Source organism: Hyla sarda, chromosome 5 (assembly GCF_029499605.1).
Source record: "Hyla sarda isolate aHylSar1 chromosome 5, aHylSar1.hap1, whole genome shotgun sequence".
NCBI classification, from domain to species: Eukaryota; Metazoa; Chordata; class Amphibia; order Anura; family Hylidae; genus Hyla; species Hyla sarda.
The window spans coordinates 194,178,121-194,205,075 of record NC_079193.1 but is presented as its reverse complement, the minus strand read 5'-3'; the positions used below and the strand labels follow the sequence as shown (position 1 = coordinate 194,205,075).

The 26,955-nt window shown below is 40.3% G+C and overlaps 1 protein-coding gene across 1 annotated transcript in view; it reads left to right on the top strand.

Annotated features, from left to right (window-relative positions):
* The window catches only part of CDH18 (cadherin 18), a 670,758-nt gene that overhangs the window by 550,686 nt on the left and 93,117 nt on the right, over positions 1-26,955 (top strand). The window contains exon 7 of the mRNA XM_056520957.1: positions 4,037-4,290. Within this exon, the coding sequence (XP_056376932.1) occupies positions 4,037-4,290 (254 nt within the window). The remainder of the gene's footprint in view (positions 1-4,036; positions 4,291-26,955) is intronic.

The following is a 26,955-nucleotide window of genomic DNA, read 5'->3' as shown; positions in this document are numbered from 1 at the left end:
ATTATTTATTAGACAATTGTTCATTCACCACTCTACATCTATGTAATGTGTATTTGGTCACCTTTACACTTAACCTCTGCCTATCATTTGAAAAAATATGTTTAACGTGTCACAGAAATATGTCAAAAGTTTTGATCAGTCAGGATCCCATCAATTGTTAGTATGGGCCAGGAGAAGCATGTGGATGAAGGCTTCTTTCCCCAGGTTGCTGCTTTAGGAGACTAATTCTATAAGATTTTGGAGCCATGAACTTCTCCCGGCTACTTCTAGGGATCGGTTGGGGCCTAAACACTTACACTTTGACTGGTCAATACTTTTGCCATATTTCTGTGACAGGGACTTTAAAAACAATTGCACAATTTACAACCAAGTGCACATAAAGGGAATCTGCTTCTTAAAGCCTGCTGGCAGCCAGGCAGATTGAGAAAACAGCAGCCAAGCCATCAGCATTCTCCTGGAGCACCACCAGAGCATTAACTTTGCTGAATAAATAACAGATAACGGATGAACTCTGCCATGGATCAACCCATGGTAAGTATCATTTTCATCAGTGTCACCCGCACTACAAGCCTTTACCACCACGTAAGTGCAAATGACACTGACAAGAGATTCCCTTTAATATATGTCTTATTGCAGATACAGATTATGTAGAAAAATGTTCTCTACTTAACAAGGTCCATTCTCTTTCATTCATATTGGATGGTGCTTGTTTTACAGTATCTGAAATTGTGTAAATATACTGTCTCTTCAGACTGTAAATATTAAGGAATAGATTCATTGTTAAAGGTCATTATTGTCTCTTTCTGTCACTCACAATCTCATTTCCCTCTCACATGTACACAGTAGAATCAATTATCAACTACTGCAATAGCATCTACATCTGTGAACATGTAACATAAAGGGTAATGCTATGCTAAGCAAAACATGAAGGTCATTCTGTATGTGATATTGGCATAGATAACTTTTTTGTGGCTCCAGCAAATAGGAAGCAAATAAGTAAAATAAGAACATAATGAAATTCCCAAGGTTGGGGACAAATCATCAGTCAATAAATGCATATTTATTTTACTTTTGCTGAATAGACTTTTTATGGAACAGCACAGCACACCAAATAACCCTGGTTTAACCTATTAAATCTGCCACTGTTGTTTGTTCATCCTGCTTCTTTGGAGCACAACACAATGAAACATGTTGCTGTTACGAGCCTGAAAACGCTTGGGAAATTTCAATAGGACTGTGAAGTACACACTGGGGAAACATTTGTCTTTTCTATACCTGTACCGAAATTTTATTACATCTATGTACTCACCATAATCTATTGTTCTATCTGGATTATCTGAATAAAGCCGGGGCTGCTGTTTTCTCATTTCAACAGAATAACTTGTGTTTGTTTTTTTAAGTCATGTGAATTGTTGTTTGTCATGTCAAATCTTTAAACTGCTACTGAATTACTAGTCACAGACAGAATACTATAAAGTGTACTGTCTTTTCATATTTTCTTCATTTTTGTTTTGTTTTACACAGGTAGACAGACAGATAAATAAATTAACAAATCAATACATAGAGATAGATAGATATGGCATAAATAGATAGATAAACAAATACCGTAGATGGATGGATAGATACTTCAAAGGAAAAAGCAGTGGCACTCCAATTTGGTGAAGAAAAAAAAGGTTATTTATTCATCAAATTGGAGTGCCACTGCTTTTGAGGGCACGCACCTACAATTTCAAGGAGTGCTGCTTTCTTCCTGTGATCTGGATGGATAGATAGATAAATATATTGATAGATTAGATAGATGGATAGATAGATAGATAGATAAAATAACCAGGAGAGCAGCACAACTAATAATGTTCCAATAAAGAAGGTGGTGCACGCTGGAAAATACCTTGGTGAGGGGTCTTAACTTGAAATAGAAAATCCAGACTCCAACAGCACACAAGCTTGGTGAAAAAAGTGGTTGTTTATTGCATCACCAGATGATAGAAGCAACGTTTCCGCGGCCTCTCGCCGCCATTTTCAAGCTCAAGTGTCTGCCCAGAAGTGCAACATTATATGTGCTCACATAATTGAATAATTACATAATTGTTTGACAGAATAAATTACATCATATGTAAACAAACAGTGTTGACATAAAATAAATCATCTTAGTTGCAGTGATCGGTGTCCTCTCATATTGTAAATGTTCGGTGTTTTCACATAACAAGTCCCAGTGCGTTTCTCCATGAAAGGTGATTGGTGATAGTTTTAAAAATTGCTTGAAAAAAGTTTCATAAAATAGAAAATTGAAATAATGCACTTACCCAACAGAGATGCTGCAGTCTCGTGTATCGCCGTATGCTGTTTGTGTTTGTCAGCAGTGCGCAAGCGTATCAGACTCCACCAATCCTGTGCGGGTCCTGCTGTTCTGACACAGCCAATTAGATTGCGCGCGTCGCATGCGCACATTGCCAACTAGTACTGTCACCAGCCATCTTGATTATGGGCAATTGTGCCCCTACGTTAATGAAGTAAACGGCAACTGATGTAAGTCTATTCCACATAAAAGGTCCCGTGTTCACTCTGCAGGATATAGCAGATAGAGGTTGCTCAAAAAGAGTACTTATGGCAAGTTTTGGTGCTCACCCGTATGTGTGTAATGAATGAACACCACTCACTCCGGGTGGGGATCAGTGGAGCCGTGAATGCCATAGGCAAACTCTGCTTCACATATACCAATCACCTCTTGCCTCCTTACTCTGTAGTTTCTGCATCCTCGGAACAAATTAGACCCATTTTATGCAGAGAAATGATAAATTATTATCAAAATAAAATTAAGTAAAACCTGGTCCTAATATAAATATTCAGCGAATACACGATTTTGCAGCAGTGTGTCAGTGGCTTGATACAATGTAGACTCGTAATTATCTGAAATTAAATAGAAAAGACACAAATATTAGTCTGGTATAGATTACAATACACCAAAAGCAATGTATAACAGTCAGGGGCTACGTACTGAAAAGTTTATCTCTTGCTCATTCCAGATGTGTTCTTAAATTCAGCACTGAGACCTTTTAGTCTCATGGAATCCAACCTAAAGATCCACATCAATTCTCGTTTTTTATCCTGCAGAGTGAACACGGGACCTTATATGTGGAATAGACTTACATCAGTTGCTGTTTACTTCATAAACGTAGGGGCACAATTGCCCATAATCAAGATGGCTGGTGACAGTACTAGTTGACAATGTGCACATGCGTGCCGCGTCACGCGACACGCGCAATCTAATTGGCTGTGTCAGAACAGCAGGACCCGCACAGGATTGGTGGAGTCCGATACGATTGCGCACTGCTGACAAACACAAACAGCATACGGCGATACATGAGACTGCAGCATCTCTGTTGGGTAAGTGAATTATTTCAATTTTCTATTTTATGAAACTTTTTTCAAGCTATTTTTATAACTATCACCAATCACCTTTCACGGAGAAATGCACTGGGACTTGTTATGTGAAAACACTGAACATTTACAATATGAGAGGACACCGATCACTGCAACTAAGATGATTTGTTTTATGTCAATACTGTTTGTTTACATATGATGTAATTTATTCTGTCAAACAATTATGTAATTATTCAATTATGTGAACACATATAATGTTGCACTTCTGGGCAGACACTTGAGCTTGAAAATGGCAGCGAGAGGCCGCGGAAACGTTGCTTCTATCATCTGGTGATGCAATAAACAACCACTTTTTTTCACCAAGCTTGTGTGCTGTTGGAGTCTGGATTTTCTAGAAAGATAGATAAATAGATGGATAAATAGATAAATACATTGATAGATTAGATAGATAGATAGTTGGATGGATAGTTGGATAGATAGATAGATAGTATAGATGTCGAAGACATGAAGAGATGCAGTAATCTTGACAGGTTATGAGAATTTTCCCTTATGCGGTTGCTAAAATTGCAATCATGTAGAATTTCCTGCTTATGATCTCTCTTTTGTTATTTCTAGGTTGCATTAAAATAACACATGTAATCTCTTTTTTTTTCAGCCTTTAAATTATGAGAAAAAGAAGTTATATTCGCTAAACATTGAAGGAGTAAATACGCATCTGGATTCAAGATTTTTTCACCTGGGACCTTTCAAAGACTCCACCATGTTAAAAGTTATTGTTGGGGATGTAGATGAGGCACCTTTGTTCACAAAGCCTTTTTATGAGATGGATGTTTATGAGAATGCTGATATAGGAACAATTGTGGGAATAGTAACAGCTCATGATCCTGACAGTTCTAGTAGCCTAATAAGGTAAGATCTCTTTTCTTTCTTAATGTTTATACAGCTATGTAGTTCTATACCTTTGTGCATGTACTGTGTATGAACCAAATTGTTTAGTACAGTAATATAAAGTGTCTTTCTGCAACTATTTCAGCAAACAGATGTATAAATATTTGGTACACATTCTCATTGTTGGCACATACTCACAGGAACCTGATGTATCACACAATATTTTTTCTTTTCAATGGAATTTTATTGAAATTTTTAACAGATAGAAATGTGGTACAAACATTTTACATTAGCAATTAGTCAAGGTTGACAGTAATGATAAGGAAAAAATGAACATATTGGTATTACAATTGACACACAGGTCCCAGTGCATGCGCCCTTCAGCTCACCTTTTTTTGGCTGGTTATTGTACTTGTGCCCATTATCTTCTTTCTTCTCTTTGGTAGAGACGCGTGCGCAAGCAGGACAGTTCCCGATACTAGGGGCAGAGAGGAAGCGCTCTCTCTCTGCACCTAGCACTGCGCAGGCGCACGGAGGAGGAAGACAGCGGCGGGTGCCTGGATGACACGCAGTGGCACGCATTTTAGATGAGTTGAAGGACGCATGCGCTGGGACCTGTGTGTCAATCACACATTGGTCCCAGCACTGACATACAAGGGGTGGGCGTGGAGGTGGCGGGGCATCGCTTACCTCGCACCGTCAGTGGCTTTGATCAAAAGCGTTTTTGGGGTCATGAAAGCCTGCAAATATTAGGTAAAAACATTGCTATACCCACCACCTGCACACAGTACAAAGGCTGTGTTCAGGTTATTGCACCCAGATTTCATGACAGTTGCGCTTTAAATACATAAGGATAACATTTATAAAATTGTCTCAGATGCTTTCATGACAACATATGGATTTGACAAGTAGCCACTTGCCACATTTTTTAAGCCACTTGTCACATTTAGTTGTTATTATCCTTTTGTTCTTCAGTGTTTAATTCAGAGCATGGTCTGGGCCAAAAATCATGTCTGGTAGCCTTTATGGGGTACTCCAGTGGTAAAAAATTTTGTACCCAGATTTCAGGACAGTTGCACTTTCAGGGGTTGTCCACACCCCAATCCCTAGCATGTGGATAAACTGCATTACCAGACACAGCCCATGGGCACATAGAGGGTTTGTTTTCAAATGAAAAATATTTCATTTTTCTAATTCTCCAGAATAACCCATGGAACCATCATGCATATGATAGATCTACATTGTACAGACTCATAATACAATGCCCCCACCTTGGAGGCATAGTGAGTATGGGGAGAGCTATGAAAATAAATTAGTCTTGCTTAAAAGATAACTTTTATTTTTTTATCAGCTAAAAGGTTTTGTATTAAGCTTTTACTTTGTACAATAAATTGTCTTAAAAGCATGCTGTTTTCCACTTCCTGCACCTTTTTTTGTATCATTTTATTTTTTCCCCAGACAACAAAAATGTGCAGTAAGACACTGTAGTTGACACCACTAAGCAATAGAGCATAGTATATTTGATACTGTTGTGAGGCTAAACCTGGGAAGCCTTTGAGCAATTCACTGTGCTTCACCCAAACAGTGGAAATACACTGATACATCAAATTTTTTAAAGGTTTTGTTTAGCCAGATTTTGTATTTAGGAACATCATGAGTTGAGCGCATCTTACAACAGGTATAACCACATTAACAGTATTAAATATATTGTAAGCTATATATTGTAAGCATTTGCTCACTGATGTCAGCCATCCCTGTAGTTCTCTGTTTTCTGGAGATAGGTTAACCTCTTGGGGACACGGGGCATACCTGTACATCCTGCGTCTGCTCCTGCGATATAACATGGGATCACGCAGTGACCCAGCATCATGTTGGGTCAGTCCCAGCAACTAACGGTAACCGGGACCCGGGGCTAATAGCTACTTACCCTTTAGATGCTGCGATCAAAGTTGATTGCCGCATCTTAAATGTAAAAAAAAAGCATTCCTGGTAGCTCAGTCGGGCTTACCGGGATCCCTGCGGTGTCCCAATCAGCTGGGATGCAGCAAGAGGGTCTCTTACCTGCCTCCAATGCATCTGATTGATTGCGATTGATTGCTCCAAGTGCGAGATCCAGGCTTGAACAATCGACCGCCGATAACACCTATCAATGCAATGCTATGGCATAGCATTGAACAATGCCTGTGATTAATGTACTGCATGTTATAGCCCCCTATCAGGGCTATAACATTGCCAAAAAAGTGTAAAAAAAAGGCTAATATGTGATTTAACCCCTTCCCTATTAAAAGTTCAAATCACCCCTCCTTTTCCCATTAAAAAAAACATGAAAATAAAAATAAATATAAACATATGTATCAGGCAGGTATCACTGCTTGCATAAATGTCTGAAGTATAAAAAATATATAATTAATTAAACTGCACTGTCAATGGCGTACACGTAAAAAAATTCCAAAGTCCAAATAGCGTATTTTTGGTCACTTTTTAGACCATAAAAAAATTAATAAAAAGCGATCAAAAAGTCTGACCAAAACAAAAAATGGTACCGATAAAGACTTTATATCATGGCGCAAAAAATTAGCCCTCAAACATCCCCGTATGTGGAAAAATAAAAAAGCTATAAGGGTCAGAAGAGGACATTTTTAAATGTATACATTTTCCTGCATATAGTTATGATTTTTTTTATGAAGTAATACAAAATCAAACCTATAAAATTAGGATATCATTTTAATTGTATGGGCTTATCGAATAAAGATAAGGTGTAAATTTTACCAAAAAATGTTCAGTACTGTGTAGAAATGGAAGCCCCTAAAAGTTACAAAATGGTGATTTTTATTTTTTTCAATTTCATTGCACAATGATTTTTTTTTTGTTTTGCCATAGATTTTTGGGTAAAATTACTGATGTCATTACAAAGTAGAATTGGTGGAGCAAAAAGTAAGCTATCATATGGGTCTGCAGGTGCAAATTTGAAAGTGTTATGATTTAAGGTGGAGGAAAAAAACACATACAAAAGAAGGTCTGTGAAGAGAGCCATACACTGTATTCAGCAAGGAATCTGCCTATAATGACTTACAGTAGCTCAAGTTCTTCTGTGATACTATAGTATTTAAGTTTATTATGTACAACACTGTGCTTCTTGGCCAATGTATCTAAGTCTGTCATATTTGATACTCTCTAATACTGTTTACACAACTGTCCACAACACTGCACTGTCCAGTGCCAATCATTCCTCCATTAGACATCATTGTAGAAAGGCACATCATTCCAGTTGCCATTGTAGCTGAGTAGTGTTGAGCGGCATAGGCCATATTCGAATTCGCAAATATATGGATGAATATTGGTCATATATTAGCAAAATTTGCATATTCGTAATATTCACGTTTTATTTTCGCATATGCGAAAATTCGCGTACGCAAAAATTAACATATGCAAAAATTTGCGTATACAAAAATGAGCATAAGCGAAAAATTGCATATGCGAAGTTTAGCATATGCGAAAATTAGTATATGCTAAAATTTGCACACCAGTAGTATTAGAGCCTTCTTTATACCACACAAGCTGGAAGCAGAGAGGGGTGATCACTGTGATGTGTACTGTGAAAAAAAAAAAAAACGAATATTCGTAATTACGAATATATAGTGCTATATTCGCGAATATTCGCGAATTCGCGAATATGCGATATTCGCGAATAAAATTTGCATTGCGAATATTTGCGAGCAACACTATAGCTGAGTCCATATCATGTTAGAGCTGATTGCTTCTTACATAGGCAAACCAGCCATTTCATGGGGAAAAAACTATTATTTTCGTTTTTTTGTTGTTTTTTTTTTTTTTTGGCTAAATTCACACACAGTACTTTGAGCCATTTTATGAGCTATAAGCAGCTGAAAACATCAATCAAAAGCAAAAAAAATAAAAATTCAGACAATACCATTTTGGTACCATAGTTTTGTGAGCCTCATTTTGAGCAGTAAATGAAAAAAATCCCAAAAGAGCTGAAAAAAAGACCAAAAAAAAAAAAATGCATGCTCAAAGAATGGCTTGAAATAGGGCAAAAAATTTTGTCAATAAAAAAGTTCTTGCTCTCATTTTTGTGTTAGTATATTTAACATGCCACCTAATTTTGCATGGATAAAAATTACACCTGTAAAATTTATGTACTGTGTGTATGAACAACCGGATGTTTAACTATTGAGTCCATTTGAGACATTTTTTGCCTGCTTTATTAACCGTAAAACAGCTGATACCTCTCCTAGCTCTGTAGGGCCTTAGACAATAGTGGCCTTAGACAATCACTGCTATGGTATTATGCCAAAGCCATACTCTGATTAGAAAGCTTATGAACCCCACACTACCATAGTTTTTACTTCTTTTTGTAAAGGACCACACTTTTTACCTTTTTCTATTTTTTTATGTTCCATATATATATATGGTCATTTGCCTACTGTGATACTGACATAGTACAATAAAAATAGAAAACCAAACAATAGTAAGAAAAAGGAAAATGAACAAGCAATAAAAGTCAAAATATGTATCAGTACTGCGGGAAAATACAAGGTCAACTACATGGGGAAGACGGAACTCTCCTTTACTTGGATGTGAAATGAACGAAAAAAAATACTATGGGTGGTGTGTATTAAAAGAAGCACATCCAGCAAGGTCTTTTTGACCTGGAAGACAGGCCATCACTGACCCAATTGTAGGAACCAAATAGATCAGTAAAAGGAAGAAAGAGAAAGGTCCTTGTACAACTTCATCTTTCATTAAAATGCTCTTCTCCTTGAGGCTAAAACAATGTACAAACATCTCCTTGCAGATTTAAGAACAGCTACTGATGGTACACATAGGGCCTGCATGAATAAAGGCCTAAAAATGACAGAAGCTAGCTGAAGCACCTGCAGCAAAAACCAGGCTTAAACTAATCCTGAACTGATTTAGATCTACCTCTTACAACAGGAGAGGACAGATTGATTTGCGACTGACTGGTGACATTTTTAGATAGGAGCTGACATGTGACCAAACTATCATTCTGTTGTACAATGAAATGTAAGGCATATAAGCAAGATTAAAGGATTTGACCAATGTCTGATTGTGGGGGATCTGATGCTACCCTTATCCCCTTGCCCTAGTCAACATAAAATATAAAAAATAAAAAAGACTTGTACAGTGTACTGGCGTATGGTTGTTGAGAAGTGAATGGTTCTTACAGTGTTTTTCATTATACACACTGTGGGCTATCGGATAACTGCAAACATAAGATGAAGATTTACTCACAATCTGAAGGAGCATTTTCTGTAAACTTATTTTCCTTATTTATATTTCATTGTGTCTTGACAAAGTGCATAAATGCAAGGTAGCAGAAATTATTTACATTAACTACATCTCCCAGGCCATGGCACAACGATTCGGGGGAGGAGCCCCCCTTACTCATGTTTGCAATTATCGCATAGCCCATAGTGTGTATACTGAAATTGAAGCTGAGAAAATAATAACTCTGAATTGTGGGACTGTCCTCATCTGTTTGAGTGAACACTTTTGGGAATAGTGTAATAGTGCTGTTTCATTGCGTCTTCAACTGTTTTTGCATATTTTAGGAAGGGCACCTTTCATTTGTATGGACAGAACCAGTTTAGTAGAACATTTTTTTAACTCTCCATCCACACATTTTCATCTAATGATGTTATATAATGCATCCATTTAGTTTGCTTGGTGGTTGTTGAGTGCACAGAAAAAAAATTCAAATAAATAAATAAAAACCTTGTTAACCCCTTTACGATAACATGTTGGCTCTATTGTTCAGGTATTTGCGATCATGGTGATACTACACACACACACACACACACACACACACACACACACACGTGTGTGTGTGTGTATAGTATCACCATGATCGTAAATACCTGAACAATAGAGCCAACATGTTATCTTAAAGGGGTTATCCAGGTATTACACTTTGCTCTATTTACTTCAATGGAACTGAGCTGCACTACCACCAACAATCTGACAGGTGTGGTGCTGTTTTTGGAAAAAATAGGCTGTGTTTTCTAATTCTGTACAACCCCTTTTAACTGCATAGAAAATTCTGCAGACTAATAAAAGAATGTTTAAAAAAAAGAATAAAATGTATTTATGTGCACAATTCTCTTAAAAATATTCCTTGTCCTATTCTTCATACTGCTACAGTTATGACATAAAAACATTTTGCTATAAAATGTGCTACTATTGTGCAAAGTTGGTAAAACATGAAAAAATACAATACGTATTTGGTATTGCTGTATTCCTACTAAACTATAGAATAAATGTAGCAGTTAATAAATAAGTTATATGTACCCAAAAGTGCACTATTTAAATATACATCTTGGGGGAATTTATCATTATATACATATACAATTTTCACTGTCTATAATGTGCAATCTTTTTTGCACAATTCTATTTTTTGTGTGTTTTTTTTTTTCTCAATTTTTGTTAGAACTTTACAAGTGGAATTATAAATAACGCTGTATGGTAGAGCTGATTATGTGGTGGACATCGATTTATCAACTGTGTCTTTTCTCTTTACATGCACACATTTTTTGCAAGTCCTGATTTTATTTCGCAAATATACACTATCAAGGAGGACAAGAGTAAGTCCAGCAAGTCCAGCAATATGTGATACATATTTAGATTAGACTTTGGTCTGTACAGACTGTAGATCTATAGAATGGTGTAAAATTCAAACTCATGCTGTTCTTTATGAGTGTAGGAGATTGCACCTCTGTAATGTAACCATGGTAACCATACAGCTAAGAATATCACTGCGTGTGAGGGGGGGGGAAGGAGGTATGGTTGTTAGGTCTATGTATATGTGTGATCATGTGTATGCAGCAGAGCTGAGTGTGTGATTGTGTGTATGAAGCAGAGCTGAGTGTGTGACTGTGTGTATGCAGTCAAGCTGAGTGCGTGATCATGTGTATGCAGCAGGGCTGAGTGTGTGCATTTTCATGCATACACATAATCACACATTCAGCACTGCTCCATACACATGTCGCACACTAATTTCTGCTACTTGTACATGATCACACACTCAGCTCTGGTACATGTACACATTGTTTACCAACCAGGGTGCCTCCAGCTGTTGCAAAACTGCAACTCCTAGCATGCCAAGTTTTGCAACACTTGGAGACATTCTGGTTGGTTAAACTGATATAGAGGGACAGATTGTTTAGCAAAATTACATATTTTTTTAAACTCAGACATTCTGTGTACTTTATAAAGATTTATGATTTTACTATTTTGCAGAGTTTTGTTCGGCACACACTGCTGCTCCAGCACATCTAGCTATTAGGGGTGTGAATCGCCAAGAATTTGGCGATTCAATTCGAATCGCGATACCAGTGTGGCGATTCGATATATCCCGATATATCGCGATACCGTCTAGGTGACGATACATCGCGATATATCCCGATACATCGCCCACCTGGGAGCATTCATAGATCCCAATAGACGCCGCTGTCAGCTTTGACAGCGGCGATCTAGTACTCCGGTGCTCACTTTTCTCATGTTATCCCGTCCGGGCTGCAAAATAAAATAAAACGCACTTTATCTTACCTGCCAACGAGCCCCCGGAGCTCCGGTACACTCCGGTACAGGTGTTCGGTCCCCGGGCTGTATTCTTCTTACTTCCTGTTAGTCCGGCACGTCACATGGAGCTTCAGCCTATCACCAGCGGAGGCGGGACATCGCTGCGGCCAGTGATAGGCTGAAGCTCCATGTGACGTGCCGGACTAACAGGAAGTAAGAAGAATACAGCCTGGGGACCGAACACCTGTACCGGAGCTCCGGGGGCTCGTTGGCAGGTAAGATAAAGTGCGTTTTATTTTATTTTGCAGCCTGGATAGGATAAAATGAGAAAAGTGCGCACGGGATACTCCTTTAATAGCCAGCCGCGGCGATTGCCGCATGCTGGCTTTTAGCGGCGGCCCCCGGCTACTGAAATCAGCCGGGGGTCGCATAGTACAGAGTGGGCACGAGTCGGAGCCCGCTCCATACACCCAGAGCGACGCCGTGTCAGATCCGGCCTGCCCGGCTCCACAAATGTGGAACTTTTATCTCCTGATGCCCAAGACATGACATGCTGTTCCAGGCGTCCGCAGATAAAAATTCCACATCCCTAAAAGAATCGATTCAAAAATATTTTGAATCGATTCTGTATCGGCAAATGAAAAAATCGCGATTATCGCGAGAATCGATTTTTTCTTACATCCCTACTAGCTATGTGATCAGTGTACCACGGGAAAATGCTACAGCTCTATGATGTGTGAGGTAGAGAAGGAGTGCACAGTTTGCGCACAATTTATCAAAGGACGTTTGCAACTTTTGTAAATTTTGAGCAAGAGTGTAAATTAGACAAGCAGTGTACAGGGGTAGATCTGTGTCTACAATAGACACCTAATGATTAATTCCCCCCTTGTCCTACATAAAAATAAGCCCTCGTACAACTACATAGATGAAAAACACACGTGTGCTGAGGAGTGATACCTCCCATATCACCCTCATAAACAGAGATTCTTTCCATTTACTGTGGAGCACTCCAGGCTCTGGCCTGTTTCCTGCGACTTGGGGTGACCGGGAAGCTGAAAACAGCCAAATCGGGGCTATAACATTTATGCAATTCCCATGGGAGTTATTCAAATTGAGTAACTCAGCTGGTTCCTTCTGGTCACCACAAACTGGCTGGAGGGGGCTGGGAGGCAATGATTTTTTCATTTGAAAAAAAAAATACTTCTCGCAAAACAAGGATAGCCATACATGCATAGCCTGGCTTACAGGGACATTGTGCTATTGCTGTTATCAGCCAACTATCATTTCTCTTTCCTACTAAAGAGGTACAGACTTCTCTTGGGTAAAGGGCATGCTAAGGGAATTGGCCAGCCCAACCAAGAATGTTCTTTGGACCTTTGATCACTTTTAAAGGTTGGTGTAGTTATCACTATTCTCATCCAACCTGCCATAAGTGCCCAACACTCATTCTTGGATACCAGATAGCTTGATAAATGCTACTGTGAGTCCACTACTGGTGAAGCTACAATAGAACCCATGAGTCTATTTCTTACTGGTATCAGCCAGAATGAAGAAAATTAAGCTCATAGTTCTGTAATTATCTTTGGTGGACTTCAGAGTCACTTTCTCAGCCCCTTTGTTTGAGACACATATTCAGGTGGAGGATTTATCTTTAAAGTGAAGCAATGAGCAGATTTTAGCATATGTAACGCTTGACAATGCGTTATTTATGCTAAAATCATTATTCTCACCATCCCTGGGGATGTTTTTGCCCCCAGGGATGGTGACAATATTAAGTTATAAAGTCCCCCCGGCTGCTCCGAAAGTAGTCCTCTGGGTAGGGACTTCTACTTGCCACAAGCCGCTTCTCCACATTGCTCCGGCTGTGGCCCCACCCCATCAGCTTGTTCGATGGCTTGTGTCATCAATCTGCTCCCTAAGCAGACGGAGCAGAGCGGTGACGCAAGCCATCAATCAAGACGAGGGGACAGGACCACGGCCGGAGCAACGAGTGCTGGTAATTTGAAGTCCCAGCCAGGGGAATACTTGCGGGGTGGCCAGGGGGACTTTATAACTTAATATTGTCACTGTCCCTGGGGGCAAAAGCATCCCCAGGGATGGTGAGAATAATGATTTTAGCATATATAATGCATTGCCAAGCCTTATATATGCTAAAATCTGCTCATTGGTTCCCTTTAAACTATTCATTGGGTTTTAATTAACTAAATACATACACATATTTTATTTGTAACCAAATAAAAGGTATTTTAACACACATCACAACACTACCCTTATGTTCTCTGCACGTTCCTAATGTATCATGTTTCCAGAACAGCGCTTTCACAGAGAATGAACCTACTCTGACATCAGATAAAAAATATAAAAGTTCTGCAGAAGCATAAAGCATTGCTAATCTGTTTGCCAGAACTCTGAAATCACCAAAGTTCTATTGGTTTGTGGAATCTTAGACCTGTACTTCAAAGGTTGTACTTCCTGCTTAAGCAGTTGCTCAGCACCACAATTCCCAGAGTGATTTACATTCCCTTAGCTCTTCATCACAGTCCCCCACCCTTCTACTCCCTTCCCACAGCATTCCTACCAGTTCCCTACTTGTTGCAAAACATGAGCGAGACCTTTAATTTTCATCACAGGTATACCTCAACTATGTAATGAGAAAAAAAAAATCCATAAAATCGTATTGTCTGATTTTTAAAGAATTTATTTGCAAATTATGGTGGGGAATAAGTATTTGGTCACCTACAAACAAGCAAGATTATTGACTTTCACAGACCTGTAACTTCTTCTTCAAAAGTCTTCTCTGTCCACCACTCACTACCTGTATTAAAGGCACCTGTTTGAACTTGTTATCAGTATAAAAGTGACCTGTCCACAACCTCAAACAGTCACACTCCAAACTCCACTATGGCCAAGACCAAAGAGCTGTCAAAGGACACCAGAAACAAAATTGTAGACCTGTACCAGGCTGGGAAGATTGAATCTGCAATAGGCAAGCAGCTTGGTGTAAAGAATTCAACTGTGGGAACAATTATTAGAAAAAGGAAGACATACAAGACCACTGATAATCTTCTTTGATTGCCGCTAGAGACTCAAATCATGCACGTGTTGTCCTGCTTAAACCAGTACATGTCTGGGCCCATCTGAAGTTTGCTAGAGAGCATTTGAATGATCCAGAAGATTATTGGGAGAATGTCATATGGTCAGATGAAACCAAAGTAGACATTTTTGGTAAAAACTCAACTTGTCATGTTTGGAGGAGAAAGAATGCTGCATTGCATCCAAAGAACATCATAACTACTGTGACTTTTCTGCAAAGGGACCAGGGTGACTGAACCATGTAAAGGAAAGAATGAATGGGGCCATGTATCGTGAGATTTTGAGTGAAAACTTCATTCCATCAGCAAGGGCATTGAAGATGAAACGTGGCTGGGTCTTTCAGCATGACAATGATCCCAAACACACCACCCGGGCAACAAAGGAGTGGCTTTATGAGAAGCATTTCAAGGTCTTGAAGTGGCCTAGCCAATCTCCAGATCTCAACCCCATAAAAATCCTTTGGAGGGAATTGAAAGTCTGTGTTACCCAGCGACAGCCCCAAAACATCCCTGCTCTAGAGGAGATCTGCATGACGGAATGGGCCAAAATACCAGAAACAGTGTGTGAAATCCTTGTGAAGACTTACAGAAAACGTTTGACCTCTGTCATTGCCAACAAAGGGTATATAACAAAGTATTGAGATGAACTCTTGTTATTGATCAAATACTTATTCCCCACCATAATTTGCAAATAAATTCTGCAGTTTTATGGATTTTTTTTATTTTATGGACAATAAGATGGGCCATCACCACGCGCACCACTAGTAGCCTCATACAATCCGGCCCTTGAAGAAAGACGCAACATTTTCAAAGGCCTGCAGCAGATATTGGCGGAAAATAAGATGCTAAAAGAAATCTTCACCTCCCATCTTGGCCTTCAGACAGCCACACAATTTAAAATGAAAGCTGGTCAGCAGGAAATTACCTACAGAAAGAACAGACACAGACAAAGGGACCAAACCCTGCACTAAACCTCGCTGTAAACTCTGTCAACATATCTGCACCAAGATGGAAGCCACCCACAACAACAAGACATATAACATTAGGGGACTATACTCCTGGACATCATAAAATGTGGTCTACATGATACAATGCACCTGGTGTGACATGGCATACTATATTGGTGAAACCTAATAGAAACTCAATAAAAGGATGAATCTACACGGACATTCCATCAACCGCCATAAAGAAAATGACTACTGCACCCCAGTTGGACACCATTTTCCCAATAAGGCCACTCCATACATGACCTTACAATCAAGATACTTAGAAGGAATTTCAAAAACACACAAGAGAGAAAGACATTTGAATGTAAAATGATACTGTTTTTTGATTCCAAAAACAGGGGACTCAATGTGGATTTGAGCTTTTTATCTCATCAAAATTTCTTAGAACCTGTAGCTGTACTGGATTCTCTTTTTCATCTCACTTTGTCCTGCTTAATTACCAGTCTCTCCCCTGCTCCACCCTATTATCCTTTCTAACATGAAGGTTCTGACACTAAGAATGAACTAATCACTGATTGCACAAATCCCTTCAGCTCATTAATAATGTCCAAGGGAATTATTTCTCATATCCTTAAAAACATGTATACAAAGCATTGCATGACCATTTTACCCAATCAGGCCACTCCATACTGAGAAGGAATTTCAAAAACACACAAGAGAGAAAGACATTTGAAGCTAAAATGATACAGTTTTTTTTTTTATTCCAAAAACAGGGGACTCAATGTGGATTTGAGCTTTTTATCTCATCAAAATTTCTTATAACCTGTACTGTACAGTGGTCCCTCAACATACGATGGTAATCCGTTCCAAATGGACCATTGTTTGTTGAAACCATCGAATGTTGAGGGATCCGTGCAATGTAAAGTATCGGACAGTGGTCTACAACCTGCGGACCTCCAGATGTTGCAAAACTACAACACTCAGCATGCCCGGACAGCCGTTGGCGGTCCGGGCATGCTGGGAGTTGTAGTTTTGCAACATCTGGAGGTCCGCAGGTTGAAGACCACTGGTATATAAGTTGTACTCACCTGTCCCCTCCGCTCCGGACCATCACCGCTCGTCACCGCTGCCCTGGATGTCGCCTTCCATTGCTGTTGCCGCATCCCTGGGGTTTTTACCGACGCTCCGGCAAGGCCTCTGTTTCCCCGGCATCCTCGCTCTCCGTCACCGCTCTCCGTCGCCGTTATCACGTCGCTACGCATGCTGCTCCTATTGGATGACAGGACGGCATGCTCAGCGACGTGATGACGACAATGGAGATCGCCAGGGATCCTGAAGAGGACGCGCCGGAGCCCCGAGGACAGGTAAGTGATTGTCAGCGGACCACACGGGGCACCGTAAACAGCTATCCGGTGGCAGCTGAAGCAGTCTGCGCTGTTGGATAGCCGTTTATGCGATGGCCCCGATATAAAAAAGCATCATAGGTTGATGCTGCCTTTGAGAGGCCATCGCATGTTGAAATTATTGTATGTCGGGGCCATCGTATGTCAGGGGGTCACTGTACTTTATTCTCTTTTTCATCTCACTGCTTAATTACAAGTCTCTCCCCTGCTCCCCCCTCCCTCTCCCTTTTTCTCATCCTTATCTATTTATTCTTGTCCTATAGCAGAACAATTTATGGCCCATCTTATTGTGAATTCTCCACATCTATTGTCTTAACCCCTGCTTATTTGTGAGATGTAACCTGTGTCTTCTGCTTGTGAGCTTAGATTTGCTTTGGACTTGATAAAGGGAGGAATCCCGAAAGCTTGTCTCTACAAAATGCTGTTAGTCCAATAAAAAAAGGTATTACAAGATGCTGCAACATTTTTTGATTTATATATAGACCTACGACTAAGCACTCCGGTGCGAAACGCGCCAGGTTATCCTGTGTACTGCGTTATGCTGAAATAAAGTTCAGAGTTCTTAACTGCATACAACAGTTCTGTGCAGGACAATCTTCTTTATTGCAAATTGTGAGAGCCGGAGGCGGTACCGGTGTGTCCGCAGCACGGACTAAAGAGCAGTTGCGGGTGTGGTGAGCGGTAATCCATTGTTGTGCATATATATATATATATATATATATATATATATATATATATATACTGTATATCAATATATGGGCCCAGGAAATAAATGCAGCAGTTGCTGCAACCTAACTCAATGCGGAAGTCTGATATATCTCAAACAGAATACACCCTTAGGTGAAAGGTGCAACCAGTCCTCTTGCAGCTGTTCCTGATTTGGTGCATGGATCAGGGTGATCCATTCCACCTTGTGATACTTGTAGAAAGAATGGATGTCTCCAGCACCAGTATAAGGGTAAAAAGTATCTTTTTTATTAATCCAAAGTAAAATCCTTTTATCCTGTCTACACTGATGTCCTGTAAAGAGAAACCTTTTACCCAACTATTGGTGCTGCAGATGTCCATTCTTTATATATATATGTATAGAGAGAGAGAGAGAGAGAGAAAGATAGAGAGATTGAGAGAGAGATTGAGAGAGAGATTGAGAGAGAGAGAGAGAGAGAGGGATAGAAGGAGAGAGAAGGAGAGAGAAGGAGAGAGAAGGAGAGAGAGAGAGAGAGAGAGAGAGAGAGAGAGAGAGAGAGAGAGAGAGAGAGAGAGAGAGAAAGAAGGAGAGAGAAGGAGAGAGAGAGATAAGCTGGAGGGTCTATTCAGAGGGGTCTGAAATGGAGCTCAGATGCAACCTGCATCCAAGCCCCCTAACACAGCCAAGGGTGATGACTACATAACTTCCTGTCAGGATAAATCACACAAAGGCATGCTGAAGCCAATACAATTTGTGATAACACTATATTAGTAAGTTATATATCTTCGGGTGAATATCTTATTTAAATACAATTTTTCCTGAAACCAGAATACCCCTTTAACCCCTTAACCTCTTAAGGACGCAGGGCGTATGGATACGCCCTGCATCCCGAGTCCTTAAGGACGCAGGGCGTATCCATACGCCCGTGGGAATTCCGTCCCCCACCGCTAGCCGGTTGGGGACCGGAGCCGGATGCCTGCTGAAATCGTTCAGCAGGCATCCCGGCATATCGCCCAGGGGGGTCATTATGCCCCCCCATGTCGGCGATCGCCGCAGATCGCTGGACAATTCAGTCCAGCGATCTGCGGCGATTCCGGGTCAATCGGGTCTCCAGTGACCCGGTGACCCGGAATTACTGGCTGTTCGGGGCCGTCTCTGACGGCCCCGAACAGCCAGAGCCTGCAGGGATGAGGTGGCACTGGTGCCACCTCACGATCGCCCTGATTCGTCGGCCGGATAACCGGCCGACCAATCAGGGCGCCTGCTGCGGGCATCACTCCCGCACCCGCTCCGCCCCTCTTCCGGAGGACGTGAGCGGGTGCGGGAAGACGACCCCGGGTGCTGGGGACCCCGATCCCCGGCGTCCATGTTGGGATCGGGGCCCCAGGAGCGACGGCGGCGGCGAGGGACAGTCCAGCGATGAAGCAACAGCAGGAGGTGAGTTACAGCCTCCTGCTGTTGCTAAGCAACAGCTCCCAGCATGCAAAAAGGGCATGCTGGGAGCTGTAGTTATGCAACAGCAGGAGGCAGACCACCACAACTCCCAGCATTCCCTTATGGGCATGCTGGGACTTATGGTTTTGCAACAGCTGGAGGCACATTATTTCTATGGAAAAGTGTACCTTCAGCTGTTGTATAACTACAACTCCCAGCTTGCACAAACAACTAAAGTGCATGCTGGGAGTTGTAGTGGTGCATCTGCTGGTTGCATAACTACAACTCCCAGCATGCCCGTTGGCTGTCGGTGACTGCTGAGAGTTGTAGTTTTGCAACAGCTGAAGGCACACTGGTTGTGAAACTTAGAGTTTTTTTTTTTTACCTAACTCAGTGTTTCACGACCGGTGTGCCTCCAGCTGTTGGAAACTACAACTCCCAGCAGTCACCTTACACCATGCACCGTACATGCTGGGAGTTGTAGTTTTGCAACAGCTGGAGGCACACTGGTTTTGAAACACTGAGTAAGGTCACAAACTCCGTGATACATAACCAGTGTGCCTACAGCTGTTGCAAAACTAAAACTCTCAGCATGTACAGTCTGTCAGCGCATGCTGGGAGTTTTAGTTTTGCAACAGCTGGAGGTCCCCCCCCCCCCCCCAATGTGAATGTACAGGGTACACTCACATGGGCGGAGGCTTACAGTAGGTATCGGGCTGCAAGTTTGAGCTGCAGCAAATTTTCTGCAACAGCTCAAACTGCCAGCGAGAAACTACTGTGAACCCCCGCCCGTGCGACTGTACCCTAAAAACACTACACTACCACAAAAAATAAAATAAAAAGTAAAAAAACACTACATACACAGCCCCCCTCCCCTCCCCAATAAAAATGAAAAACATCTGGTACGCCATGGTTTCCAAAACGGAGCCTCCAGCTGTTGCAAAACAACAACTCCCAGTATTGTCGGACAGCCGTTGACTGTCCAGGCAACAGCTGGAGGTCCCCTGTTTGGGAATCACTGGCGTAGAATACCCCTATGTCCACCCCTATGCAATCCCTAATTTAGGCCTCAAATGCGCATGGCGCTCTCACTTTGGAGCCCTGTCGTATTTCAAGGCAACAGTTTAGGGTCACATATGGGGTATCGCCGTACTCGGGAGAAATTGGGCTTCAAATTTTGGGGGGTATTTTCTGCTTTTACCCTTTTTAAAAATGTAAAGTTTTTGGGAAAAGAAGCATTTTAGGTAAAATTATTTTTATTTTTTTTACATATGCAATAGTCGTGAAACGCCTGTGGGGTATTAAGGTTCACTTAACCCCTTGTTACGTTCCCCGAGGGGTCTAGTTTCCAAAATGGTATGCCATGTGGGTATTTTTTGCGGTCCTGGCACCATAGGGGCTTCCTAAATGCGGCATGCCCCCAGAGCAAAATTTGCTTTCAAAAAGCCAAATGTGACTCCTTCTCTTCTGAGACCTGTAGTGCGCCAACAGAGCACTTTTCACCCCCATATGGGGTGTTTTCTGAATCGGGAGAAATTGGGCTTCAAATTTTGGGGGGTATTTTCTGCTTTAACCCTTTGTATAAATGTAATTTTTTTGGGAAACCAAGCATTTTAGGTAAATTTTTTTATTTTTTTTTACATATGCAAAAGTCGTGAAACACCTGTAGGGTATTAAGGTTCACTTTACCCCTTGTTACGTTCCCCGAGGGGTCTAGTTTCCAAAATGGTATGCCATGTGTTTTTTTTTTGCTGTCCTGGCACCATAGGGGCTTCCTAAATGCGGCATGCCCCCAGAGCAAAATTTCCTTCAAAAAAGCCAAATGTGACTCCTTCTCTTCTGAGACCTGTAGTGCGCCAGCAGAGCACTTTTCACCCCCATATGGGGTGTTTTCTGAATCAGGAGAAATTGGGCTTCAAATTTTGGGGTGTATTTTCTGCTATTACCCTTTTTAAAAATGTAAAACTTTAGGGAAACCAAGCATTTTAGGTAAAAAATATATATATTTTTTTTTACATATGCAAAAGTCGTGAATCACCTGTGGGGTATTAAGGTTCACATTACCCCTTGTTACGTTCCCCGAGGGGTCTAGTTTCCAAAATGGTATGCCATGTGGGGTTTTTTGCAGTTCTGGCACCATAGGGGCTTCCTAAAGGTGACATGTCCCCCAAAAACCATTTGACGCTCCTTCCCTTCTGAGCCCTCTACTGCGCCCGCTGAACAATTAACATAGACATATGAGGTATGTGATTACTCGAGAGAAATTGGGTTTCAAATACAAGTAAAAATTTTCTCCTTTTTACCCCTTGCAAAAATTCAAAAATTGGGTCTACAAGAACAAGCGAGTGTAAAAAAATGAAGATTGTGTATTTTCTCCTTCACTTTGCTGCTATTCCTGTGAAACCCGTAAAGGGTTAAAACGCTTACTGAATGTCATTTTGAATACTTTCGGGGGTGCAGTTTTTATAATGGGGTCATTTATGGGGTATTTCTTATATGAAGACCCTTCAAATCCACTTCAAACCTGAACTGGTCCCTGAAAAAAAGCGAGTTTCAAAATTTTGTGAAAAATTGGAAAATTGCTGCGGAACTTTGAAGCCCTCTGATGTCTTCCAAAAGTAAAAACTCATCAATTTTATGATGCAAATATAAAGTAGACATATTGTATATGTGAATAAAAAAAAAAATTATTTTGAATATCCATTTTCCTTACAAGCAGAGAGCTTCAAAGTTAGAAAAATGCAAAATTTTCAAATTTTTCATCAAATTTTGGGATTTTTCACCAAGAAAGGATGCAAGTTACCACAAAATTTTACCACTACGTTAAAGTAGAATATGTCACGAAAAAACAATCTCGGAATCAGAATGATAACTAAAAGCATTCCAGAGTTATTAATGTTTAAAGTGACAGTGGTCAGATTTGCAAAAAATGGCCGAGTCCTTAAGGTGAAAAAGGGCTCAGTCCTTAAGGGGTTAAGGACCGGGGTTTTTTCCGTTTTTGCATTTTCGTTTTTTGCTCCTTGCCTTTAAAAAATCATAACTCTTTAAATTTTGCACCTAAAAATCCATATGATGGCTTATTTTTTGCACCACCAATTCTACTTTGTAATGACGTCAGTCATTGTGCCCAAAAATCTACGGTGAAACGGGAAAAAAAATCATTGTGAGACAAAATTGAAAAAAAAAACGCCATTTTGTAACTTTTGGGGGCTTCCGTTTCTACGTAGTACATTTTTCGGTATAAATGACCCCTTATCTTTATTCTGTAGGTCCATACAATTAAAATGATACCCTACTTATACAGGTTTGAATTTGTCGCACTTCTGGAAAAAATCATAACTTCATGCAGAAAAATTTATACGTTTAAAATTGTCATCTTCTGACCCCTATAACTTTTTTATTTTTCCGTGTATGGGGCGGTATGAGGGCTCATTTTTTGCGCCGTGATCTGAAGTTTTTAACGGTACCATTTTTGCATTGATAGGACTTATTGATCGCTTTTTATTCATTTTTTCATGATATAAAAAGTGACCAAAAATGCACTATTTTCGACTTTGGAATTTTTTTGCGCGCACGCCATTGACCGTGCGGTTTAATTAACGATATATTTTTATAATTCGGACATTTCCGCACGCGGCGATACCATTTATGTTTATTTTTATTTTTATTTACACTGTGTTTTTTCTTTTATGGGAAAAGGGGGGTGATTCAAACTTTTAATAGGGAAGGGGTTAAATGATGTTTATTCACTTTTTTTTTGCACTTTTTTTTTGCAGTGTTATAGGTCCCATAGGGACCTATAACACTGCACACACTGATCTTTTACATTGATCACTGGTTTCTCATAAGAAACCAGTGATCGATGATTCTGCCGCATGACTGCTCATGCCTGGATCTCAGGCACTGAGCAGTCATTCGGCGATCGGACAGCGAGGAGGCAGGTAGGGGCCCTCCCGCTGTCCTGTCAGCTGTTCGGGATGCCGCGATTTCACCGCGGCTATCCCGAACAGCCCACTGAGCTAGCCGGCATGCTTTCGGTTTCACTTTAGACGCGGCGTTCAACTTTGAACGCCGCGTCTAAAGGGTTAATAGCGCGCGGCACAGCGATCAATGCCGCGCGCTATTAGCCACGGGTCCCGGCCGTTGTTAGAGGCCGGGCCCGACCCGCTATGACGCGGGGCCACGCCGTGGCCCCGCGTTATAGATCGGGAGTGGACACATGACGTTCCAGTACGTCATGTGTCCTTAAGGGGTTAATGTATCCAGAGATTGTAACCATACTGTGTCCTGAGAAATTGCACTTCTTAGCCAGCTAGAGCAATGCAGACATTTCTAGCATTTATTGGCTCCTCTGCCCATCTATTCAGCGGCCTGAGGGGCTTCTACCCACTTGCCAACATTGCCCAGCTTCTGTCCTCATTAAAAGAACTGCTAAAGTCTCAAAACTGCATTAGCAATCTCAAAATCCAAAGCCAGAGTTTGTCATTTGGCTGTCATTCTTGCCAAGCCAAATCTTTGTTTTAGATTACAGCTACAACATACCGCTTCAATATGTCCTAATGCATTAGAATCCTTTGAAACTTTCTTCAGCATTAGCTCTTAAAAGGATGTTGCTTGGCTCCTTAAAGAATACTGGGCCGGGGACTGAAAAGGTAATCAGCACAGCAAGATGTTGAGATGTCTCTCCAGCTCTTCCTGATTAGATATCAGTACTCAGGTATATTGACTATTATCCTTTCTAACATGAAGGTTCTGACACTAAGAATGAACTAATCACTGATTGCACAAATCCCTCCACCTCATTCATAATGTCCAAGGGAATTATTTCTCATATCCTTAAAAACATGTATACAAAGCATTGCATGACATTTGAGCATTTGTTATTTTAGTTGTACAAAAACTAAATCATATGTATAAAAGGTTGTGGAAAAAAAATTCTAATGGAAGCCCCGCTCCGCTTTTCTTGTCACTCTCATAGACATCAATAGGGAACGTTATGTATAAGTATGTGCAAGGGTTAGTCAAAACAACTATAACACTACTATGTTAACATAGTTAACTTGAACTGTTGATCTTTTCCTGACATCCCCACCCAATCCTAATCAATGCCCCCTCAATTCATGTAGCTTTTATCGCTGTTGATACAATTTATATGTTGGGTTATTCAAAAAAATATGTTTATTTCTTTTAGGGGTGTGATATGTCAGACCTGACAGCGTTCAAAAGGAGAATAGTTGTTGGGGTAGATGCAATTGTGACTCGTTGCTAAGTTGATGGATTTCTCAAGGTCACTTTTTCCTTGATCTGTATCAGTATGTAAAGACCAGAAAAATAGCTGCTATCAAATCACTGTAAAAGTGTTTAAGGACACCAGCATTAGGCTGGATTCACATATGTCCAGCATCCGGTATAGTTTCCTTCCAGTGTGCACCAGAGGGAAACTGATGTTAGAACTGATCTCATTTATTTGAACAGTACCATTCACAATCATCCAGTGTCTCAATTTTGATGACGGATGGTTAGACACGTCGGGGGGCACCAGACAGGGGAATGTAGCAAGTCCAGAAACAATGGACACTGGATGCCATACAACTGATGACAACTGATGCACGTTGTCATCAGTCATGGCATCAGTTGTGTCGAGATCTAGGCTGAGTTCAACTATGCCGGATACCGAACTTATGTAAGCCCAGCCCTAGTTAAAGGACAAAAGTATCTTTTTGTTTTACGTTTTGGTAAAATACCATGTTTTTCATTGGGAGTATGTTCAGAAAGTAAGATTAGCTTGTTCAAACCAAAGAAGATCACTCAGATACACCTGAAAATCCTTTTGCTTCAGTGAGACCCATAACTAATGTTTTTCTTGAGTCTACAATGTTGTTTAAGTGGACATCCCTGTAATATTTTAGCAAATTCCTAAGAACTTTACCCTCCAGCTACTTTGTGTCAGGATTGAGTAACTGATAACGTCATGATATTGTGTTGAATTGATTTAATGGAGACAAATCTCTATCTATTTATTCTCCAACATTCCACAGTCAGAGACAGTAAATTTGCCTTATATGTTCTCCCCTACTTTAGCTGTTTTTGTTGTTGTTCACTTAGGTACCTCTTAATGGGATCAATTTATTTGTATGGTTTTTATCATTTCTAAGCAACAAATGTATCTTTTCACAATACATCTCTTTTTCAATAATTTTTTTTTATAGATGTAATAAATCAAGCAAATAGGATATAAAGAATGTGAAGCCACCAATCAGCCATGGAAATCAAGTTCTATGGTTAAAAGAGATTACGTACCTTGGACAATGTCCTTCTGGGTACAAAATTGTACTTCGGAGTGAGTTAAAATGAAAGAAAACCATCATTTACATAAGAGAATAATGTTGAATCACATAACAAAGGTTGAAAATACTGTCATGAACATACTCTTGGGGGCTCTTTTTAACACAGTATCCAAGAAACATCTGTTTCATCATTAATGTGTCAAAAGGGATTATAAACAGCGACAGAACTGATAAGGACACATAAATCCTAATCTACCCATAATATACTGCAAATTTGTGACTATATTAAGAAATATGTGATGAAACTGCAAAGTAAGTAATTTAGTGGGTGCTCTCTGTGCTTAAATTAAGTAATGTCTGCAATACAGTCAAATGAAACCCTATAGAGAGAAAGTAGCAAAACATCTTCAATAACTTCTAGTAGGAAATATTGTCAATAAACTGAAGAGCATACTTGAGAACTGAATAGGGATTCTTGGATATAATAAAAATTTCAAAACATTTTTTTTTATATAGATTTATAACAGAGAATTTACTAGTCACTGTATCCCTGCCTCCAGATGTACACTTTTCCTTTATTTAAGCACTAAAAAGTTAGTACTCATAAAGCCACATGATTTATTCATGTATTTGAAGTGCATTTTAATGCAATTAGAATGGGGTCACTGTTGAAAAAGGAGGGTCAGGGTCTAGGATAACATAGAAGGAAGGGACAGAGATAAGTTGAAAAAAGGCAAAGTTATAGACCTGCCTAAAAAGATGTGCTTTTGGTGCATCTTTAAAGCTTATTGATAGAGATGAGTGAATTTTTCAGAAGTTTGGTTCAATTTGGCATACTTTGGCGAAAAGTTCTAATTCTGACACAACTATATACTTCTCCAATAGACTGAAAACTTGTGTAACACTATCTAAGAGCCCTAAAAGCCCTGTATAGCCCTGTTAGGCAACATGTATGACAACGGGTAAATGGATGGTTTCTGGTCGTAACTAACAGGTTAAATAAAAACACACTAGTAGATTTTTTTTATGCTTTTAAAAAAATGTCCAAAAATGCATCTATCAGAGAAGTAGGTGCTTGACAACTCTGCTCACAACATTGCTCAAGAGAGGAGAGGCAGTGGCTGGAGGTAAAGCCGAGAAGCTTTCTCTCTGTTAGAGAAGAACATTTTTATAGCCTGTGGAGAAAATGTTTTTGCCTCATAAGTTCAAAGGCACAACAAACAAACAAACAAACAAACCTTACAAATGTGCTTATTGTCTGTTACCCTTTGAACA